This window comes from Notolepis coatsorum (assembly GCF_963971535.1).
Source record: "Notolepis coatsorum genome assembly, chromosome: 11".
Taxonomy (NCBI): domain Eukaryota; kingdom Metazoa; phylum Chordata; class Actinopteri; order Aulopiformes; family Paralepididae; genus Notolepis; species Notolepis coatsorum.
In genome coordinates, this window is record NC_140175.1 from 41,363,237 (window position 1) to 41,387,177 (window position 23,941).

The 23,941-nt window shown below is 44.3% G+C and overlaps 1 protein-coding gene across 2 annotated transcripts in view; it reads left to right on the top strand.

Annotated features, from left to right (window-relative positions):
- Window positions 1–20,593, top strand: part of dqx1 (DEAQ box RNA-dependent ATPase 1) — a 60,783-nt gene extending 40,190 nt beyond the window's left edge. The window contains exons 5-12 of one of the 2 annotated variants that reach the window (XM_084324728.1): window positions 4,495–4,845; window positions 5,111–5,210; window positions 6,719–6,877; window positions 9,362–9,553; window positions 15,191–15,316; window positions 16,871–17,061; window positions 18,321–18,511; window positions 19,681–20,593. In XM_084324728.1, coding sequence (XP_084180854.1) covers window positions 4,495–4,845; window positions 5,111–5,210; window positions 6,719–6,877; window positions 9,362–9,553; window positions 15,191–15,316; window positions 16,871–17,061; window positions 18,321–18,511; window positions 19,681–19,891 — 1,521 coding nt within the window. In that variant the 3' untranslated portion in view covers window positions 19,892–20,593. The remainder of the gene's footprint in view (window positions 1–4,494; window positions 4,846–5,110; window positions 5,211–6,718; window positions 6,878–9,361; window positions 9,554–15,190; window positions 15,317–16,870; window positions 17,062–18,320; window positions 18,512–19,680) is intronic. The other variant, XM_084324729.1, reaches the window with a different exon arrangement.
- The last annotated feature ends 3,348 nt before the right edge of the window (window positions 20,594–23,941 follow it).

Below are 23,941 nucleotides of genomic sequence, written 5' to 3' on the forward strand. Positions count from 1 at the left end.
CGGTGGGGTTCAGGTTTTTTTTTTTTATGATCGGTGTGACTCTGGCTTGTTTTAGGGAGGTGGGGACCACCCCCGAGTTGAGGGAGGAGTTGATGGTTGCAGTTAGGAATGGGAGGATGTCTGGTGCTATGGTCTGGAGGAGTGGGGAGGGTAACTGGTCCAGCTGGCATGTAGTCGGACGGTTCGACGTTACCATTGTCAGGGTCTCTGCTTCTGTAATGGGAGAGAACGATGACGGTGAACGAGAGAACGATGAAGGATGAGGTTCTTTTTTATTTTTTTTATCCACTTTTTCCTCCTATTTTTCTGTATTTTCCTCCCATCCCAATTTAGTCGTTATGCCAATTCCCCCCTCCCCTTCCTGGTCGTTGCACGCATGTGCCCCCTGGTCGGTCTAGGAAGCCCTGAAGTCTATCACATGCTTCCTCCGATACATAGGAGACAGCCAGCAGCCTCTTTTCACCTGGCAGCGAAGTGTAACGTGTGGGAGGTCACACTACCTTCACCATTTCCCTCCCTCGCTGTGCAGGCGCCCTGACCGACCTGTAGGAGTCGCTGTTTACAACGACCACATTACCACCCACGGCCAATTGTGCCAGTATGACGACCGGCCAAGCCGGAGGCACCGCTGAAAGCCGGATTCGATACCAGTGTCTCTGCGGTGGTAGACAGATGCTTAGTCCGTTGTGCTACCCGGCCGCCCTAAGGATGAGGTTCTTGATTCAGTATTTGGAATGGGTGGGGGTTGGGAGAAGGAGCTGCGGATGTTCTCCACTTTTTCCTCAAAGAAGATCGCAAAGTCTTCGGCAGAGAAAGATGAGGGAGTGGGGGGGGGGGGGGGGGAGTGAGGAGGGGGGACATGGTAGCATGCAGTTTGCGAAGGTTCTTGGCAGAGGCCTCGATTCTATGGTGAAAGAAAGAAGCTTTGGCATTAGTGATGGTTTTGTAGAATGTTAACAAGGTTGTGATATGTGTCGATGTCAGCAATGAGGCGTGACTTTCTATACTTCCTCTCAGCCGCTCTCAGGACCTGTCTTTGTTCTCTCACTGCATCCGTCAGCCATGGACTGGGTGGGGAACGGCAGGCAGGTTTCTCAAAGAGGGGACAGAGCTTGTCGAAGGAGGTTGTGAGGGCTGAGAGGAGGGTGGAGGTTGAGAGGGCTGAGAGGAGGGTGTAGGTTGAGAGGGCTGAGAGGAGGGTGGAGTTTGCCATCTCTGTGGGGAGAGCAGAGAAGGTGTCACTCAAAGGTAGAGCGGATAGTATGTCAGAGGAGAGGGTGGAGGGGGATAGGGAGGGCAGGTTGCGTCTGAGTGAGACGGTTTGAGTTGGGGTGAAGGCCTTTCGGTTACGCATGAGTTAGTGAGAAGGATATGAAGGAATGGTCAGATACATGTAGGGGAGTTACCGTGGTGTTAATGATGCTGGAGTTATGGGAAAATATGAGATCCAAGGAGTTGCCTGCTTTGTGGGTGGGAGGCATGGCAGTGGGAGTCGGCTCAAAGGATTGTAGGAGGGAGACCACTGTGTCCGACTGAGATGAGTCAGGCAGGTTGAAGTTGCCCATTAGAAGGAGGGGGGTACCATCTTCCGGTAAGGAGCTTAGAAGCATGTCCAGCTCATCTGGGAAGTGATCGAGCGGACCTGGAGGGCGATAGAGTGTAACAATGGTGATATTGAAAGGATTAGAGACAGATACTGCATGATATTCGAGAGAGGAGAGTGACAGTTCTGGGAGTGGTGTTAAGTTTGTAGCCCATGAAGGAGATGTCATGAGGCCAGTGCCTCCACCCCGTCTGGAAGGTTGAGGTGTGTGAGTGAAGTTATAGTTTGTAGATAATGCTGCAGGTGTTGATGAGTTATGTAAGGGATAATATATAGCTACGAGGTCATTGTCGCAAAATAATTGACCGACACAGAGTTTAGAACACAGAGGCGCCTCGCAGAGGTATTTTAAACGTCAGTGAAGGTCAATTATTTTGCGACAATGACCGAGTATAGCTATACATTATCCCGCTTATTACATGGCTAACTTACTAACAATATATATAATTCATTTTACACCATCGACAAGACGAGATCAAATGCAGACGCAGTTGTTCTGTGGCTCTATCAGCCCAAATAAAGTGATTATTATTATCGCCGGCAGGTGTGTCTTATTGCACTGATCCAGTGTGTGTCAGTGGGCTTGATTGCTCCAGCTGCGAAAAACATGAATCACCGGTGATTATTGCGCGTTGCCCATGGCAGCGGTCAGTTATCGAAAAATTATTCACCGCTGTCGGGGGCTATTGACCAATCACAATCAAGCATTTCGGCGAATGTTAAAACGGCATGTAATAAAGGGGGTTATCCAGGTCTCAGTTAGAGCCAGGAGCTGCAGATTCTGACTATCGGCGTAGGCAGTAATGAAGTCCGCTTTATTGACTGCTGATTGACAATTTCATAAGCCTCCCCGTACTGTGACTGGTATATTAGTGGCTGTAGGGGGGTAGGAGAGATTAGCCGGGTTGCAACCAAACTGTATGAGGCACATTATGGTGTCAAGAGTGGCAGGGAGAAAGGTGAAGGGAGTAGGGAGGAAGAGAGGTAGAGAAATAGCAGAGTGGGAGGGAAAGGAACATTTTTCAGAGTGGAGAGAAAGATAGGATTATGGTATACTTGGCACTAGATGGGTGGGTCGGATCCCTCAGCGGAGAACTCCAGGAAAACTCCTCTTTGTCCCTCTTCGTTTCTCGACGCTTACCCAGCAAACCTTTAAATCTCTATCACTAATTACTGCTGTCTAACACCTGGCCCTTAATGGGGGACTTAAGAAAACAAAATGGCCATTTTAAACATGTCCCTTAATCAAGTCAGCTGGTTCCTGAAGTCTCAGTTTTAAGATTTCACTAAATAACTTAAAATGGCTTACCCTAGGTTCAGTATAAAGCAATGTTTCTCAGTGAGTGTCCTGTCCTTCCTCAACAGATTGTCGGTACAGAGTGATTCAAACAGAGACTGAGCAGCTGCTTTTAAAACGGGAGACAAAAACAGAAATCCGTTGTTCAAGAAATTATGGTAAATAGACTTTTATCCAAAGCGCTTTACAACTTTTGCCTCACATTCACCTGTTCACTCACACATTCACACACTGATGGCGGAGGCAACCATGAAAGGTTAGAAGAAGAAGTCTTTATTTGTTGCACACATTGCTACATTGTCATGCAGTGAACACACACATGCCAGATGTGCGACACACATACAGTAGGAACACACACACATGCATTTTTTTGGGTCGCTGATTAAATTCCTCTCTGCGCTTGACCCATCCCGTCATCCTGCCGCCCAAGGGCAGCCGGGAGCAGACATGGGTCCCTGTCCATCTTCGTCACGGACGCAACAGTATTGACGATCTGTTCTGCATGTTCATTGGGTTTATCTCTTTTTCTGGAGAGGACATGCAAACTCCACACAGAAAGGCCCGGGAGATACCCCACCTGCGTACCTGGTCCCCAAGCGGGATTCGAACCCAGGACTTTCTTGCTGTGCCTCAAAGGCACTAAAAACAAGATTACAAACATCACAAAACAAACTGGTCAGACTACTGCTTGACCTTACTCCTAGAACCCACCTCACCCCTGCCCATTTTGACAACCTAGGATGGCTTTGAGTAGAGGACAGAGTACAGCAACTTGCAATGGGCCTGGTCTACAAGATACACTACACCACTAAGGTACTCATGTACATGTCAAAATACTTCCCAAAGGTCAATGAATACCACGACCACAACACCAGAGGGAGTTCCACAAATCATGTCTAACCCAGATTCGGCTCAAACAAGGGATTAAACACGTTCCGCAATTATGCCACATCAATGTGGAACGCCCTACCCACAGCCGTAAAGAAATGTGAATCACTACCCACCTTCAAAACCGCTCTCAAAGAGCACCTACGGGAGGCTGCAATTCTAAACTGGCCCCCGTAAATGTCTGAACCCCCCACCCACCCACCCCCTCCTAATGTACAGTTCCCTCCCCCTCGTATGTATATATTTACTGTTAGGATCTGTTTAACAGTACTATATATTTGCATATCTTGTATGTCACAAATGTAACAGTACTGTATATCTGTATGTCATGTATGTCAAATGTCATGATTAGATTAGATGATTAGATTAGATTATTATATACATGTCATAATTGTCACTATGAATTGAAAATGGGGGACCCAAAAGTCTTTCTCTGGTCTGCATCCCCTTAACAATTGTGTGTATTGAGCTGTACTGTACTGTACCCATTCTGCAATCTGTTAATTAAAGTTTTCAATCAATCAATCAAACTCAAGGACACTTCTATGCGCTGCAGGGAGGAGCCGGAATGGATCCTAAGCCACTGTCGCCCCTTGGATGCTATTTACACGTTAGGCTAGCTTAGCTCCAGTAACGGATACACACGAGTTCAAAACATGAATTCTCTCTTCTCCCTCTGCCCTTTCTCTCACTACCTGTCCTCCAGGAGATAGAGGAGTGTGCCTCCTTGCTAGAAAAGGAGTCGGTAGCCCTGAGTCCTCAGCTGGGGCCTCTCCAGGTGCTGCTCCTCCACGCCGGCCTGGGTGGGGCCACTCAGCGGGTCTACGAGCAAGAAGCCGAAGCATCTAAGCCGGGGGAGACGGAGAACCGTGACGGCCTGGAGGAGGACGGTCCAGGGCTGGGAGCAGGACTGGGAGCGGGACCGGGAGCGGGGCCAGGTGCCGGGCCAGGTGCCGGGGTGAAGCGCAGGGTCGTTCTCACAGACACGTTGGCAGAGGCCTCCTTTTCCCTCCCAGACATACGTTACGTCATAGACACAGGCCTTCAACTCAAAACTGTGAGTTCATGTTTGTTCTCGGAGAATGGTCAGTAAAGTAAACATTATTATGATCATAATACTGGACTTATAATAACGTCTTGATTTATTTTTAGAAATGTATTTGAGGAAAACGGATGTTACAAAACCGCACCAATAATACTGGAATTGAAAGTCATACAATTGTTCAATTACAGTGAAAATACACATGTGTGTTTTCCAGATATTGCCTAAAGTGATAAAAGGTTCACTCACCTTGTCTTTTTCCTTTGTTTTTTGTCCATAGGTTTACAACCCTCAAATCAGAGCAGACTCCCAGGTCCTGCGGCCAATCAGCAAGCACCAGGCAGACATGCGCACTCAGAGGGTCAACAGTCACTTGCCAGGTGATCATGGCTACTACTTTGAATGGATGCCAGCCATATAGAATACAATGGTGGCATCACACTGGTCAAACACTCAGCTGGACCTTCACTTGAATAACATACTACAGAGATTCCTTCATATTATAATGACATCAGACAAATCAATGGCATAAATAAATGGTTAAAGGGGAACTATCTTATAAATGGCCTTTTCCAGTGTTTAGCATTGTTTTCTAGTAATGTGGGGTTGTACCAACACTGTCTAGGTCTCAAATTCTCATTTTGGCGCATTCCTCCAGTTCAGCTGAGACAAGATCCTCCCCCACTAAACCAAGTAATTCTGAATTTAGCGGATCTGCGCTGATCTGCCACCGCCCGCCCACAATCAACTGTGATATGTTTATATGAGTAGCGAGTGCAAATAATGCGGAAGCGTTTCGACAGCAGAGACCTTCAGCTGTTCGCGCACACACACACCGTGAATCACACACACAGAGAACTAGATAAAACGGGTGGGAGGTAATGGGACTGGGGGAGCTCTCTCTCTCTCTTTCTCTCTCTCGCTCGCTCGCTCTCTCTCTCGTATCAGCACTCCAGCACTAGCTGTATCACTGTTGCAAAATATCATAGCGCATGCGCGCACCTGTATTGCGCACCTGTATTCCAATCCGTGCAATAATATTCACGGGGTATATATTGTCATTTGAAACAAGTTACCAATGTACTGTCCCGTGGGATTATTCCCCCCCCCCCCCCCCCCCCCCCCGCGGCGAAATTAATTAGTCCCTCTCTATCTCTCTCTCTCTCCCCCAAAGAAAGGTATCTGCCAGTGAGGTGCAAATATCTGCCAGTGCAGGTGGGTGACAGTCTGTCACTCAAAGCGCATTGCGAGTATGAGCGGAGCCCAGCCAAAAACAGCTTGGGATCTTGAAGGGCAGAAAGTGGTGCTCTACAGTACTTGATTAGAAATACAAAACAATGAATTTTATTGAAAAAAAACCTTACAGATGTGTTCCATAGACTCACAGGAATTGTGTAAAATTGCCCAAATAGTGAAAGAAATAGCAAAATAGTTCCAATGTTGACATTTGTAGATTTACTAGATATGTGCTTTGTCCATCTTTCCTCCTCCTTTTATCCTCTGCCTCTCCCCCTTTGCTCCTTTCCTCCCCATACCTCTCCTCTCCATCCCTCTCATCTCCTCTTCTCCTCCCCATTCCTCTCCACCCTCTCCTCTCCACCACTCTCCTCTCACCCGCTCCTTCTCTCCTCCCCATCCCTCTCCTCTCACCCTCTCCACCCCTCTCCTCCCACCCTCTCCTTCTCTCCTTCACATCCCGCTCCTCCTCTCCTCTCACCCTCTCATCTCCACCCCTCTCCTCTCACCCTCTCCTTCTCTCTTCCCCATCCCTCTCCTCCTCTCCTCTCCTTCCCATCCCTCTCCTCTCACCCTCTCCTCTTCACCCCTCCCCTCTCCTCTCCTCTGCTCTCCTTCCCATCTCGCTCCTCCCCATTCCTCTTCCCTCCAGGCCTGTGTCTGCGTCTGTACCCCCAGTCTCTGTATGAGGAGGGCATGACGGAGGCACGCAACCCAGGAGTGGTTGAGGAGAACCTCAGCCATCTGGTGCTGCTCCTCAAGAGGCTTGACATCGCAGACATGGGCCAGTGCAAGTTCCTGGACAGACCAGGTACCTGAGTGGCTGGTGGTGGTGGTGGTAGCCTCAAAGTGACTTTATACTTTATACTATAAGAGAAGAACATCCAATATTTGTTCTTTTTGTTCTTTTATTTTGTAACTTCCTACCCCCAGCCCATTGTCTTTGGTGATTGGCTGCTTCACACCTACAATTCATGTCTATGTAGGTGAGCCTGTTCACTCAGCTGTGTTGAGGAGGGTCATTAATTAAGATATATATATATATATATATTATGGCTGTCAAAGTTAATGCTTTAACTTTGGAGATTAATTAAAATTATTTAAAGCATTCAAATAAATTAATCTAGATAAATCTATGGAGTGAAAAATCTTCAATCTTAGCGCCGCGGATATAAGAAAGAGGTCTAGCTGAGTCAATGTTGATGGTTTTGTTGAACATTTGTATTTCACAGGAGAGAAACTGTATTCAAAGAAAGCTATTAAAATAGTCTTTGAATCTAAATATACTTTCTTTGTGTTGATTTTACATTAATTCCATCATTTTACTCAAGTAAATATCTGTTACAAGCTTCGGTCTTAAGTAGAAAAATTATTAATCTAGATAAAAAAATGATTAAAAAGGTAGATTTTTTTAATCTAGATTAATTACAGAAAATGTGAGATTAATTAGTAAAAAAAATGTAATCTATTGACAGCACTAATATATATATATATATAATATAATATATATTGTCCAATTATCTAGCAGTCACTGTCAATATGTCAACTAGATCTCCCCATTGGAAGGGTGCAGGCGATCAACTGTTTATACCGGACCAAAGGAAACAATTCAGACTCTTGCTTGAACGTTATTTATTTAGGATATCCCATCCAAACGCTCCAATACTCCACTGTCATTGACTAATAGCCACCAGATGGTCAATTTAGACAGCTCGTAGCTGGTAGCATTAGTCCTTAGTTAGCAGCATACAGTCAGTAGCATTTAGCAGCTTGGTAGTAGTAGTGGCATTTAGCCAGTTAGTAGTAGCATTTAGCCAGTAGAGTCGATACAGTCAGTAGCATTTTAGCAGCTGTCAGTAGCAACAGTTAGTAGCTGTCAGCATTTAGCATCGGTCAGTAGATTATTTACCTATACAAAACAGGAAAACAAAACGGCATCCATTAGCCACATGCGCTACATACATAAATGATAGTTATGAACAGAGTCAGTGCATACAAGAGATAATACAATGCAACGTACCGTTAGCCAGTTATATCGCCCACGGGGCTTTTCTCATTACAGGCATATGGCTATGTGTGTCTCTTAAATAGTGCGTCACAGAGACGCTGAATCAGCCTCACCTGTCCATATCTCAATCCCCTGGCGTCCTACAGTTGCAGTAAATGCCCACTAGGTGGCACCAGATGATGAATAATAATAATGTGTCCCCATCTATCATGAATGAGATAATGGAGCAGCAGTGATTTTCTCTGCGGTTCTCTTTTTCAGTGTCCAAAGTAACCCAGATAAATTGCACACAGGCAATATAATTGCTATATGTTGGGTTTACATTCAAACCATTCTTCTTTTGGAGCAGTATCTGTGATTTAAATTTTGTGAACGGCATTTCCTCCTTAGCAATGTTGTGCGCTGTATTGAACTTGATTGATCTTTGCCTCCTCTTGTGATCGGTTGGCCACATCTTGAGCCCCTTTCAGACATGCAATGGACTCCTGGCCTTAACCGCACATCGATCGGAGGGGCTGTATGTCCGAACGCAAAGATTTTAATTATTCCACGCAGAATTTACCCTCCCAGCACCCAAGTCCTAAATCCATGTATTGACCAACTGAGCCCATGTCTGAACACAAGTAGATCATTGTTCGCAAAATTCACACGTGGGTGTATTGATTAATATAGAATAACCATGTTCCTTACACAAGGATGTTGCATACAAATGGCCTTTTCCCGCCGATAGTTAAATGAAAACGTATGGGTTGTGGATAAAGTTGATATCTGTCTTATCTTCGTTCTCTCTCAATTGAATTCCCGACCAAGGACAAGACACACAAGGCATTTGTCTCATTAAGATTTGAGCTTTGCAAGGTGTGATGTGTAGAGACTGCAGCAAAGTCATACATTTATAATTATGAAATGTGTGCTTCTCAGTGTTTCAGCCTGTATGAAACGATTATTAAATTGTGATCATTTGTTAACTAGGTCAGATTTTTCTCTCAATAATGCTTTGAAACCAGAGATTTTTTAAATATCAAGTCAAGATGATATGCTGGCCAGTTTGCTCCGCGCGCTGACTGAGGATGAGAGATATGAAACGCTGTTTGCTCCATCTCTCCTTCTCCATCTCTCCCTCTCTCCCTCTCCATCTCTCCTTCTCCACCTTTCCCTCCATCTCTCCATCTCTCCCTCTCCATTTCTCCTTCCATCTCTCCCTCCATCTCTCCCTCTCCGTCTCTCCCTCTCTCCTTCTCCATCTCTCCATCTCTCCCTCTCTCCTTCCATCTCTCCCTCTCCCAGCACCAGAGGCCCTGATGCAGGCACTGGAGGACCTGGACTACCTGGCGGCGCTGGATGACGACGGCAACCTGTCGGAGGTGGGCATCATCATGTCAGAGCTGCCCCTGGAGCCGCCCCTGGCCAAGGCCCTCATCGCCGCCTGCGAGTACGACTGTGTGGACGAGCTGCTCACCATCGCCGCCATGCTCACAGGTAGCTAAAGTGAGACACACAGAGACTGACACAGATACCCCACTACAAGGCGTCCTCCCCATCTCTGGTTTTAGATGAATTAATGCAAATTCAACCAAACAATATTTGGGGGGGCTTGCATTTAGCTAAATTCTGGCGATTTCTTCACATTAAATATCCAAAACCAGAGCTATATATAATATATATATGCGCGCGTTAATGCATGATGTGGAATAATGGAGAGATACAGAGTACAACAACATAAGGTCTACTGAAGATCTCTGTAGAATGACAAGCTAACAACATATTTATACTGGAGAGTAGACAACACTATGTGGTAGTGGTACCTTGATGTACAGACTATGAGTTATAGATATGATATGAAACTATGAGAAGGCTATGTGGACAGAAGGTTTCAAGTTTCAAGTTTCTTTAATAGTTGTCATACAGAAGTACAGAATACTTTCATACAAAATGCTTCTTACTGTTACGCTCCAGAGACTGTGCTAGACAAGATAGTATCAAATAACATAGTATAGCATGTAATTTAGAAGTAGAAAATGAGGTCACAGTGTTCAGTATAGACATATGTACAATGTTCGATGCAGAATAGACGTAACTGAGTTACCATATAATATACAATACTATGCAGTGTACTAATGTACAGTACTATATAGTGCAAGCAGAAATGGGATGAGGTACAATTTAGGTACAATTTACAGTAAGGTGTACGAGTTGTAGTGCAATCCTTCATCAATAAATATAAAGTGTGGGGAGTGGGTGCTACAGTGTGTTTGTTTAAAGTGGGTGTGTGCTATAAAGTGTGTGGAGTGGGTGCTACAGTGTGTTTGTTTAAAGTGAGTGTGTGCGTGTGGATGTGTGTGCTATGTGCGTTTGATGGTTGTTGTTGTGTAGTGTTCATTGTTCGTTTAGCAGCCTGATGGCCTGGGGATAGAAGCTTCTTCTGAGTCTTTCTGTGCTCGCCTTGAGACTCCGGTATCGCTTGCCTGACCGCAGCAGTTCAAAGAGGCAGTTGTTCGGGTGACTGGAGTCTTTAATGATTCTCTTAGCCTTGCCCCTGCAACGCTTGTTGTAAATGTTCTGGAGGGTGGGGAGCCCCCCTCCAATTGTGCGTTCGGCTGAACGTGTCACTCTTTGTAGTCTGCTTCGGTCTTGTGCAGTGCTATTCCCAAACCAGGAGGTGATGTTGCCAGTCAGGATGCTCTCTATTGTACATGAGTAGAAGTTCTTAAGGATCTTCTGACTGACTTGGAACTTCCTTAGGCGCCTGAGGAAGTAGAGGCGTTGTCGTGCCTTCTTCACAACACTGTCAATGTGTGTGGTCCATGTCAAGTCCTCGGATATGTAGGCTCCGAGGTACTTAAAGCTGTTGACTCTCTCAACCGGTGCCCCGTCGATGCTGAGGGGGCTGTAGTCCTTGACCCCCGACCTCCTGAAGTCCACAATCACGTGGACTTCAGGCTACGTGGATGTGAGTGTGTGTGTGTGAATATGGTATGCAGATGGAGAAGGCTATATGGACAGTAGGCTCACACACACACACACACACACACACACACGCACACACACCAGATACAGTAGAAACTAGGGATACACCGATCCGATATTGGTATCGGTATCGGCTGCCGATATCAGTAAAATAGCTGTATCGGGTATCGGTAAAAAATAATATCAGATTAAAAAAATATATATTTATAATAAATAAAATAAAAAATAACTCAGTACATTTATATCTATGTGTTAATTTGTTACATTTAGTTTCACTAAGTTAGGAAAGTAATGTTTTAAGTCAAGCCTGATGTTGCCTTGCACAAAAGAATGATCCCAGTCTCATCCACACAGTGACAGTGAAGCATACAGTTTATTAATTGAATGAATGAAGTTTATTTTCGGTCTTTGTTTACAACAAATCAAAAACACACTTGTGATCCTTTACAATTCTTAAATATATTTTAATAAATAAAAAAATGAAAAACGTGGATTAAATTTAAAAAAAAGAAAATTCTTTTTTGTAAAAAATATTTGGACAATGGGTATCGGATCGGTATCGGTATTGGCCGATACCCAAACCCAAGTATCGGTATCGGGACTGAAAAAGTCGGATCGGTGCATCCCTAGTAGAAACCGAGGAAGAGAGAGAGATACCTCAAATCTTTTTGCAACCCTTGATTGATTGATTGATTGATTGATTGATTGAAAACTTTATTAACAGATTGCAGAATGGGTACAATACAGTACAGCTCAATACACACAATTGTTAAGGGGATGCAGACCAGAGAAAGACTTTCGTCTTGTTTACATCAGGGTCCCCCATTTTCAATTCATCAGGACATATATGACATACATGACATACAGATAGACAGTACTGCTACATCTATACATTTATGACATACCAGATTTGCAAATACAGTACTGTTTGTGATACAAAAAGAGTCCAGAATAGAGAGTATATACATTTGACGTAAAAACTGTACATTGGAGGGGGGGCTCCAGTAGCTCACCGCATATCTCGGCGCTATTTCTGCGTCGGAGAAAACCGTGCTGCGTCACGGATCTGGTGGACTTCGAGTTCGATTCCCGGACCCGCCGTCATTTGCCAGAATGTCTACCCCTGCTCTATATCCCGTTTCACCCTGACCAGAAAAGCGATAAACACTAAAAAATTAAGTAAAAAAAAAAAAAAAAAAAGACATTGGAGGAGGTTGGGTGGGGTTGGGGGGGGGGGGGGGGTTGGGTAGGAGGGGTTGGGGGGGGGAAACACTGTACAACTGTACAAGCAAAACTGTACATTGGAATATTGACAACCATACTAGGTATTTTACTGTACATCTATACATTTATGACATACCAGATTTGCAAATACAGTACTGTTTGTGATACAAAAAGAGTCCAGAATAGAGAGTATATACATTTGACATAAAAACTGTACATTGGAGGAGGTTGGGTGGGGGGGGGGGGGAACATTGTACAACTGTACAAGCAAAACTGTACATTGGAATATTGACAACCATACTAGGTAATTTACTGTACATTGGAGGGGGTTGGGTTAGGACATTTACAGGGGCCAGTTTTGAATTGCAGTCTCCCGTAGGTGTTCTTTGAGAGTGGTTTTGAAAGTGGGTAGTGATTCACATTCCTTTACAGCTTTAGGTAGGGCGTTTCACATTGATGTGGCATAATTGCTAAACGTGTTTAGTCCCTTGTTTGAGCCGAATCTGGGTTTAACATGATTTGTGGAGCTCCCTCTGGTATTCACTGACCTTTGGGAAGTATTTTGACATGTACATGGGTACCTTGGTCGTGTAGTGTATCTTGTAGACCAGGCCCATTGCAAGTTGCTGTACTCTGTCGTCTACTCTAAGCCATCCTAGGTTGTCAAAGTGGGCAGGGGTGAGGTGGGTTCTAGGAGTAAGGTCAAGCAGTAGTCTGACCAGTTTGTTTTGAGATGTTTGTAATTTTGTTTTTAGCGCCTTTGAGGTGCAAGCATAATCGTAGTACCCTTGAATGAGTGCTCCTGCCAGAGTCTTCAGGGTATTCTTGTTTACCAGAGAGGAGATCCGGTACAAGAATCGAGTTTGTTGGTTGACTTTTTTTTATTACATTGGATGCCATTTTGTCACAGGAAAGATTAGCCTCTAGGATGGAACCCAGGTAGGTAATTTCATCTTTCCTTGTGACAATATTGTCACCCACTGTAACTGAGAAGCCGTCGGTCTTGCTGAGTTTGTTATTTGAACCGAAGAGAATGGACTCTGTTTTGCCCATGTGTAATGATAGTTTGTTATCAGCGAGCCATATGCAGATTCTGCTTCCGAGCTGAGGGTTTTTTCAACCTGTAACTTGTTCTTGTCAGAGACCAGCAGGGCTGAGTCGTCCGCAAACAGGACGACTTAGCTCGCTAGTAACAATTTATGATTAAACCAGTTATGATTCCTGCATAAGGCAGCAACAGTGTTCCAGAGACGAGGAGAGATGAAAGGATTCAGCTGAGAGTGCCTGCACTCATATCGATTTTCTCCCATGTTATCAAGACTGTTATCTGTACGCAGCCTAATACAGTAACACGGAACAAAGCTTGGTGTTGAGTCTGTTGACTCATAAAGGAAAAACAACATTTAGCTTATTATCTAGGACGGGACGGGTGACAACCTTGGCCTCTCCTCCGAGTGTGCTCGGACAGACTCCTCTTGTTTTTTTGTGCGCGAATAGTACGTCCATCACTTCCTTCATCACCTCCAACTAAGTATTTGGGGTGACACTTCAGTAAAGCAAAACCTGAGGGGTCGTATTGAAACCGACCTGTGTTTTAAAGCATATGGACATTTGCATATCATATTTAACTCTTTCTCCTCATCCTCATCCTTGTCCTCGTTGTCATCTGCTCACAACTTTGCTGGCTTCCACTACACATTATCTTTTTTTTTTATCCACTTTTTCTCCTTATTTTCTATTTTTCTCCCATCCCAATTTTGTGTATCCAATTCTCCCCTTCCCTGTCTTGAACGTTGCTCGACTATGCCCCCCACTGGTCGGTTGTAGAGAGGATAGAAGCCTTGCATCACGTGTTCCCTCCGGCACACGAGGAGGCAGCCTGTCGCATCTTTTCGCCTGCCAACGCGGACTCTCATTGGCGAGGTGTAACGCATGGGAGGCTCACACTACCCTCGCCACTTCCTGTCTCTGCTGTGCAGGCGTCTCCCAACCGACCTGTAGGGGTCGCTGTCCACAACGTCCAATCCCCACCCATCGACTTCCACCCGCTGATTCTGCCAAATGAGCCAGTACGACGGTCGGCCCAAGCCGAAGGCAATGCTGAGACTGGGATTCGATACCGGAGTCTCTTGCAATGGTGACAAGCGCAATCTCCGCTACGCCACCCAGCCGCCTCACTACACATTATCTTATAAATTAAACCATAAATGCTGACTTCAGTCTCCATGTTATCTTCTGTACGACATTGTGCTATGTGTGACGTCTTTGTTATTGTTCTTTTGTCAGTTCAGGACTGCGACCGGTTCACACAGGAATCTGATATTGGCCACATTTTTACGTGAAAGAAAATCGTATCTACATTTACATTCACATTTAGTAATTTAGCTGATGCTTTTATCCAAAGCGACTTACACATTGTGAACAACAGGTCAGCAGGAGGGGTGCAGCTCTGGCAGCTAAGTGTGGGTATTGTTCATCTAGAAACAACGAACCTGAGTGATGCACTCTGAGTGCATAGTAGTATAGACATATTAGCATAGTAGGTAGTAGTATAGACATAGTAGCATAGTACATAATAGATTACGGTAAGATTAAACTTTTTTTTTCTTTTATCTGAGCAATAAATCTGAATTGAGCACTAAGGCTTGCAGTGTGAACGTTTCCTAATTTACCACCAATTAAATAGTTTCAAAGGTGGATTTCTTTAGTACATTATACTATTGAAGTCATTGTCCTACCCAACCTATCACCACATCATTTAGATTAAATGGTCCCTCATTAGCAAGCAAACAGGCTAACAGCAATTACTGTCAAATTCAAAGTACTACTGTCACATGTTCACACAGATGAGCCCATATGTACTGACTGTAACTTCATCAGTTATTTTAACATTCTTTTTTAAATCAATCCCTTCTGCTGTTTCAGCTCCTCCCTGCTTTGTGACGCCGGCAGCGAACCGAGAGGAGGCAGCAGCTACTCACCGTCGCCCTCTACTGCACACAGAGGGAGACCACATGACCCTTGTCAACATTTACAACGCCTTTATACAGCGTAAGCTGGAGCACTCTCATGCAGTCTTTATACACACTTTAAAACTTCTGAGAAACCTTTCAGGTACTTAGGTGGTCAAATACACTTAGGTTTCACAAAAATATTTTACTTTGAACCACCTTGGACCTGGTTTTGTTCTCTCCTCTATGTCTCTCATAGAGAGCAGACCTTGCTTGTAGACTTGCACACACTGCATGTAAACAATTCCAGACTTGTCTCAAAGAGGATAAATTAATACGTAGGTTTCTTTTTATTTAGCTATTTAGGCTATCGCATAAGATCATGTCCCTACATTTGAGGAATTGTGAAGTTTTCATCTTGCTTAGCAATATTGAAAGTTTCATGTCTAAGAGTCTTGCATAGCTCTCCACACTACGTTAGCGCTGTGCCAGCACAGGAGAAAGGTCTGGCAGAACCCAGCATCATTCTGCACTAGCTGGATAAAATGGTCTGGCTTGTTTGTATTTCTTAAACTAATCCGAATCATCAAGGACGGGCCTAAACTGCACCAAGCTCACCGGTGCCCTTGCAAAATAATGCCGGGTTGGCATGGGGAACCGGTGAGCAAACATGCGAGAACGTCCCTTTTAGATAGAATTAAAACAAACAGAATGAACCAAGCAAGTTTGCCTTAGTGCACAATCCAAATCTTTGTCAAAGTTTTCCATAATGAGCATATAGCTTACTAGCTCTAGCACTTGTCGATGTTGTGCACAGAGAAGGGTTTTGAAAACGGCAACACAATTAGTGAATAAGATGCATTTAAATTTGTCTGTAATTTTGCACTCCTTTCATTTCCACGTTAAGCAGCCTGGTGTGATTACTTTTATTTATTTTATTTTATTTTTTATTTATGGATCCCCATTAGTCTACATCCATGGGTGAAATACTATTCTTCCTGGGGTCCTAACACACAACCTACAACATTACAGTGCATTACATTACAGTAACAAAAAAACATAAACACCTTAGCCTAAGCACATTCTCAACATCTTCAAAATCTCACACAAAAAACACACAAAGGCACACAACCACAATTACACAATTACAATACTAACTAAACTAACTAACTAACTAACTAACTAACTAACTAACTAACTAACTAACTAACTAACTAGACTAACGATACTAACTAAATAAATCAGTAACTCAACTGTATTTCACCATTCATAACAGCATCCTTCGGCTTTGTATTAAAAGTAAATTTGTAACTAAGTAAGTAAGTAACTTTGACTACACTCTCCCTAAGGGACCTTCACGCACATAATAGTCAGTGAATGCATAGGCTCTTCCCTAACATGTTGTACTAACCCCTAAATAACATGGCCATTGTTCCCCTTTAAAAATGTGCATGTGTGTATGAAGCCATAGCCAGACTGTTCGCCCAGTTTTCCTATGCTTAAATAAATTGCAACATTGGTTATAAGTCTAGTTTATTGTAGTTTATTTATAACTTTTAACGATTTATAACACATGATCATATACTCTTGAATTATTTATATTTGATTATTCATATGCACCGGATGTAATGCAAGTCTGTGTCTCTTCTTACAGATAATGAGGACGAGGCGTGGTGCACAACAAACTTCCTCAACCCTGCTGCCTTACAATTAGCTGCAGTGATAAGAGCAGAGCTGCTAGAGGTGATGCAGCGAATAGAGTTACCCGTTTCGCCTCCTGCTTTTGGTTGCCAAGACAACTGCACTAACATCAAGCGTGCACTCATTTCAGGGTTCTTTCTAAAGGTAGAGACTCTCCTCTCAGTATAGATTTCTCTTTCTTGATATCTGACTTGTATGTCTCCTCATGTCTACCTATTTTCCCACTCTTCTTCCATCGTGGTCTCTCCCGTCACCAATGACCCCTTTCATTGTCTCCCCACACTCTCTCCCAGTTACACTTGCACACATTTAACCTCTTAAGCCCTAGCCATATTTTCAGAAAATTTGCCTTAAAGTACATACCCAAGTAAATGGAAGATTGCTCCACTTCTACAAGGTCCATTTGCATGTTCTTGGTATCTAGGGACATCTATGGACCTCAGGGAATGTATTCCCAGTGTCAGAAATATTGTGTCTGTTACTATGCTTGAGTAAAGTGTTTTTTTTCTTTGACGGTGAATAACACCATGCTAACATTGACCAATAGTGAAAGCTTTAGCTCATTCAGCACCTTCTTAGGATCAAGTGTACTGAAAATCTAAGCAAATGAACAAAGGGCAGATGATTTACAGGGTTTTTTGTAGATACAGTACTGAATTTTGCCATCCGGACACATGCTATTTGAAATATGAATATAGAATATCAGGCCTGTAAATGGCGTTATATGGTCGAGTCATACATCTTTTTATGATGTATGACGATCTGTCGATTTAGTACCACCCGTTACAGGGCAGCAAAGACTGAAAGTGTTTTCAGCCTCTTATATCAATACTCTAACACTAATACATCTCAACTTTTACTGTTGTTGAGGTATATATTTCTTGGACCTTTCTCTCACTTTTCCCCGTGTTCAGGTATGTTGCCTCGTCACGTTGACCAAAATATATTTGTGTGTAGCTTTAGTCCCCAGCCCACCTCTCCTATTGAAATGACTGCATTCATATAGCGTTTTCATCCAAAGCACTTTACAACTTACACATTCACACACTGAGCGTGGAGGCAATGATTGTATTGTTGCATTTCTATTTTAACTGATTGTTTTCTGAACTTGTGTTTGTATTTTTCCTCTGCGTAATCTCAGCGCCATTGTGAATGAGTGCCACCCTCAATTTTAAGACAAAGTTTGATGATGATGATGATGATATGGTGTTTAGCTCAGTATCCTGGCTAATATCTGCATATACCAGTGATCATATTCAGGTTTCTCCTAGTCGGGATAATATCATAGCCAGAATACTTGAGTATTACAAATAATATTGGAATATCAATGTGTATGTAAATGTAGTGTGGTCCCGTTGGAGATAAAGGGCTCCTCCTCTGCTACTCCTCCTCCCCCCTCACAGGTGGCTCACGATGTGGACGGCTCTGGGAACTACCTGCTGCTGACGCACCGTCACGTGGCCCACCTCCACCCTTTCTCCTCCTATCTGTGTCGCCGGCCCCGCCCCAGCCCGCCCGCTTGGGTCCTCTACCATGACTTCACCATCTCCCACGACAACTGCATTCGCACCGCTTCCGAAGTCCACCCACACATGTGAGTGACTGCGCTCCGGTGGCGGTGACGCCTTGATACTTGATATAGGTTTTGGTCGAAGCTTTTTTGTTGGTGTTGTCGTTGCTGAAGTGGGGTCATATGGATAGTTGTGTCAAATGTTGACATGGTTTCATAATTTTGTTCATCAGTTAAAAGTATAATACCGGTATTTCCTTTTTTAAATATAGTAGAGTAAAAGTAAAGTACCGTACACATTTCCCTGAAATGTAATAGGAAAAAAATTTGTTTTTGAAATATAGAATAGAATAGAAATAGGGCGGCTAAGTGGCACAGTAGACAAGGCGCTCGCCACTAACGCAGGATATGCTGGGTACGAGCCCAGCTCTCAACGTTGTTTCTGGCTTGGCTGGTCGTTCATACTAATACAATTGGCAGTGTTAGGGGTGGGAAAGCCGGTGGGTGGGAATCGGACGTTGTGGACAGCGACTCCTACAGGTCGGTTGGTGCGCCTGTACAGCATAATCAGAACGTATCGGGGGCAGCGTGAGCCCCCCACGCGTTACTCCTCGCCACTGAGCGATCATGCTGTGCAGGTGAAAATATGCGACGGCTGCCTCCTCGTGTACCGGAGGGGACATGTGATGCAAGGCTTCGTCCACATTGCAGCCGACCAGTGGGAGGCATGGTCTAACAACGTTCGAGACAGGGGAGGGTAGAATTGGATAATACGAAATTGGGATGGGAGAAAAATAGAAAATGGGGAGAAAAAGTAGATAAAAAAAAATTTAATTGAATAGAATAGAAATACTTTAATCTTCCCGAGAGAAATTTGGCACTACAAATTGCTCACAGTAAACATTTAGGTAGACAAAACAAATCACGAATAAGAATAACAAAAAATTGCCAAAGAATAAAATAAGCCTAAGAATAAAATAAAATACGGTCCGGGATTCACATTTCCTATGTAATGAAATGTGAATAAATATACAGTAAAAAATACAGAGATCTACATTAAGTGTACTGTAAGTGTAATATTGACAATGTTGTTTTAAAAGTAAAAGTCCAAGAAGATGGTAACGGTCACTCTGTGCTCAGTGATGCAGTGAGGCACAGTGATGCATTGTAAAGTCTGATGGGTGTCGGAATGAAGGACTTCCTGTGCCTGAACATCTGATCCCATGCTTCCTCTTCTCCCCTCCTCACGGCAGGCTAGTGGAGGTGACTCCTCAGTACTTCTTGGGCAACCTGCCGCCCAGCGAGGGCAAGGAGCTGCTAATGGAGCTGAGGCAGAGTCTGGCCCCCACAGAGGAGGATCAGCAGGCAGGCCAGGAGGGGGCCTACGGGAGGACGCACAGTGAGCGTGACGGGGCCGGAGACACCCGCAACCAGGACAGCACGGAGCTCTGCGTCATCCAGTGAGGAGGCTCTACAGACGCGCTTCTACAGGGACATCTGTAGTAGAAACGGGTGGACATGGATGCAAGAGGTTCTCATCATGTTCTCTGGAGACCATCCACCAACAACGTCCATTAATTTTCTATATTGTATCATCTGAGATAACACTATCTAGCAGTACACATTTGCACAGAAGCCATGAGGTGTGTGAAATCTCATTAGAGATTAAATGCTTTGACATATTGATATGCGTGGGACGGCAATGGGACTGTTATAGAGGGGGAGCTCTCTTTTAAAACCAAGTTCATACAGAGAGAATGAGAGATAGTCATATATTGGGCAAATGTCTCATTACTGAAGACCTCAACCAGATTTTCTACAGCAAAATCCACAATGAACTCAGAAACTGTTCTGGATTACCTTTGATCTCTATGCAGATGCCCAATCACACAGGTGGACATGTGATTCACAGGGCTCACGGTGGATGATGGACACCCCACTATTGCACAGAGCTTCTATTTTTAAGGTTTCAATTATTATTATTATATTTTTTTTTTTACTGTTTGTATAATATTTAGGTATTGTGTTTGGACATTAATTATCCCCTCTCCATCCAATGATGTGTGAATAATCTGATATCTTTGTGTAAAATGTACACATATTGCTCCTATTTAATAGGCTAAATCTTTCTATATGTTTCACTTTTGAACAAATAAAAGATGTATGTATTTGTTGAACCACTTAAATGGATTTTCTTTCATTTTGTGGGATAAAGAGCCACTAATATTTGCCCTGAAATTGTGGTAGCTTTGTTCACTGTGATGCTGCATGCTAAATACAAGGTTGGACACGCCTATATTTTAATCAGACTACCTGCCTACATTGCCTGCTACATCGATTTGCATGTGACCAGGCATTAAGTAGCTATTATGCATGTTTATAGCTTATCGATTTGCAACTGAAAAGCCAATGAGACTATAGCAGTGGGATCCTATATTTTATTTGAATCAGCAAGCACACACAGTATAAGCTACAAGATAGGAGTTTTTCTGTGTCTACTGGCACTTTCACATCCGAAACTGCTCCATTGTCCTGTGGCGTGCCACTGCCCCAGGGTTCTGTGCTGGCTCCTACTCTGTTTGCACTTTACATGCTCCCCCTGGGAGTAATCATTAGTCAATTCAAAGAGGTCTCTTATCATTTCTACGCTGACGATATCCAATTATATGTCTCTTTCAAGCCCGAACAATCTGACAAATTATCTGCCCTCTTTGACTGTCTGACTGCTGTCAAGGATTGGATGGCAAACAACTTCCTTCAGTTAAACGCAGAAAAAAACTGAGGTTCTTATTATAGGCTCAGAAAAAGTCACCTCAGAAGTTGCCACATGCATGGAGGACCCTCTCAACAACTCTGAGGCCCAAGCTCAGAAACCTTGGTGTGATCTTTGACCAGCATGATGCACTTTGATCACCACATTAGATCTCTGACACGTACCTGTTTTTTCCATTTACGAAATATCGCCAAACTTCGATCTGTTGTGTCCTAGGTAGAGCTGGAAATGATTATTCATGCTTTTGTTTCATCCCGCCTGGATTATTGTAACTCCCTTTTCACCTACCTCGATGCATCCTTTTTGGGACGGCTACAAATGGTCCAAAACGCAGCCGCAAGGCTGCTGACTAGGTCCAGAAAATATTGCCACATCACTCCCATCTTAGGGCTACATCCACAAAGAATGGATTGCACGGTGCAAGTTGCACCCTTACAATTCATTATGAATTGAAAATGGGGGACCCTGATGTAAACAAAACAAAAAAGTCAACCAACAAACTCGATTCTTGTACCGGATCTCCTCTCTGGTAAACAAGAATACCCTGAAGACTCTGGCAGGAGCACTCATTCAAGGGTACTACGACTATGCTTGCACCTCATGGTACCAAAGCACCTCAAAGGTACTAAAAAACAAATTACAAACATCTCAAAACAAACTAGTCAGACTACTGCTTGACCTGACTCCTAGAACCCACCTCACCCCTGCCCACTTTGACAACCTAGGATGGCTTAGAGTAGATGACGGAGTACAGCAACTTGCAATGGGCCTGGTCTACAAGATACATTACACGACCAAGGTACCCATGTACATGTCAAAATACTTCCCAAAGGTCAGTGAATACCACGATCACAACACCAGAGGAAGCTCCACAAATCATGTTAAACCCAGATTCGGCTCAAACAAGGGACTAAACACGTTTCGCAATTATGCCACATCAATGTGGAACGCCCTACCCAAAGCTGTAAAGGAATGTGAATCGAGGCGACGAGGAAAGAGGGCTGGGATCCGAAACAGGCTGAGATCCAGACGCCACCGTACACCACTTCCCAGTATATTGCTAGCCAATGTACAATCAATAGACAATAAACTGGATGACATCCGAGCAAGGATTCAATATCAAAGAGACGTTAGGGACTGCAATGTCCTTTGCTTCACCGAAACATGGCTGACGCCGGAGGTTCCAGATCACGCGATTCAACCAGTGGATCACTTCTTTATCCATAGAAAGGATCGGTCATCATCAGAGTCCGGTAAACAACGTGGAGGAGGTATTGCCTTCATGTTTAACAAAAATTGGAGTGATCCAACGAACGTGAAGGAATTATCCAACCACTGCTCCCCAGAACTGGAATATATAACCATCAAGTGTCGTCCTTTCTTCCTCCCGAGGGAGTTAACGGCGATCGTCCTGGTCGGAGTGTATATTCCACCGCAAGCCAGCAACAAGGTTGCGCTCTCCAGACTACACGACGAGGTAAATAGAATACAAGTGGCTAACGTTAACGCCGCCATTTTAGTACTGGGAGATTTCAATAGCGCCAATCTGAGAAAGGTATTGCCTGATTTCTATCAGCATGTGACTTGCAACACCAGAGGCGGTAACATCCTAGATCACTGTTACACGCAATTTAAAGGTGGCTACAAGGCTCATTCTGATAGTGGCTTTGGCAAGTCAGATCACGCATCCATTTTCCTTTCACCAAAGTACAGACAAAGAATTAAAAGTACTCCCGTAGTCTCGCGAGAGGTGCAGAAATGGGATCTGACGTCAGAAGAGACGATCCGGTCAGTGTTTCACCACACAGACTGGATTGTGTTCCGCGACACAGATAACATTAATGCCTACACGGAGACAGTGCTGGACTATGTCTGTACTAGGGTGAAAGAAACAATCCCCACTACCAAAATGAAAGTTTACCCAAATCAAAAACCCTGGGTAGACAAATCCGTCCGTGAAGCTCTGAGAGAGCGCACCAAAGCATACAATGACGGCCTAGTGGCAGGCAACATGAATGACCACAAGGTGGCGCGACACAACGTAAGGAGGACAGTGTCAGAGGCCAAACGGCGCTACAGGGATAAAATTGAACTCCAGTTTGAACAAGCTGACTCTAGAGCTATGTGGCAGGGGCTCAAAACGATGACAGACTACAAAGGCGCCTCCCTCAAACTGAACAGTGACATCTCCTTAGCAAACGACCTCAATACCTTCTATGCGAGGTTTGATGCTGGTAATAACAACACCAGCTCACAAACCTCGGCAATGGGGGGGGGGGGGTCGGCTGCTGATGGAGGCGCAGTGTTCAGGGTAACAGAGCATGAGGTGAGGCGGACCTTTAAAAAAGTGAATATCAGGAAGGCAGCAGGTCCGGACGGCATCCCCGGCCGCGTCCTAAAAGTCTGTGCCGACCAACTGGCCCCAGTATTCACTGACATATTTAACCTGTCCTTAGAACAGGCTGTCATCCCCACCTGCCTGAAGAAGTCCACTATTATCCCTGTACCCAAAAAATCCAAGCCTGCTTGCCTCAACGACTACCGCCCTGTAGCTCTCACCTCCATAGCCATGAAGTGCTTTGAGAAGCTAGTAAAGGGCTACATCTGCTCCTCCCTCCCCATCAACATGGACCCCCTGCAATTTGCATACCGCCCCAACAGGTCCACGGAGGACGCCATATCCCATGTGCTGCACACAGCAGCATCACACCTGGACAAGAGGCAGGGGAACTATGTGAGAA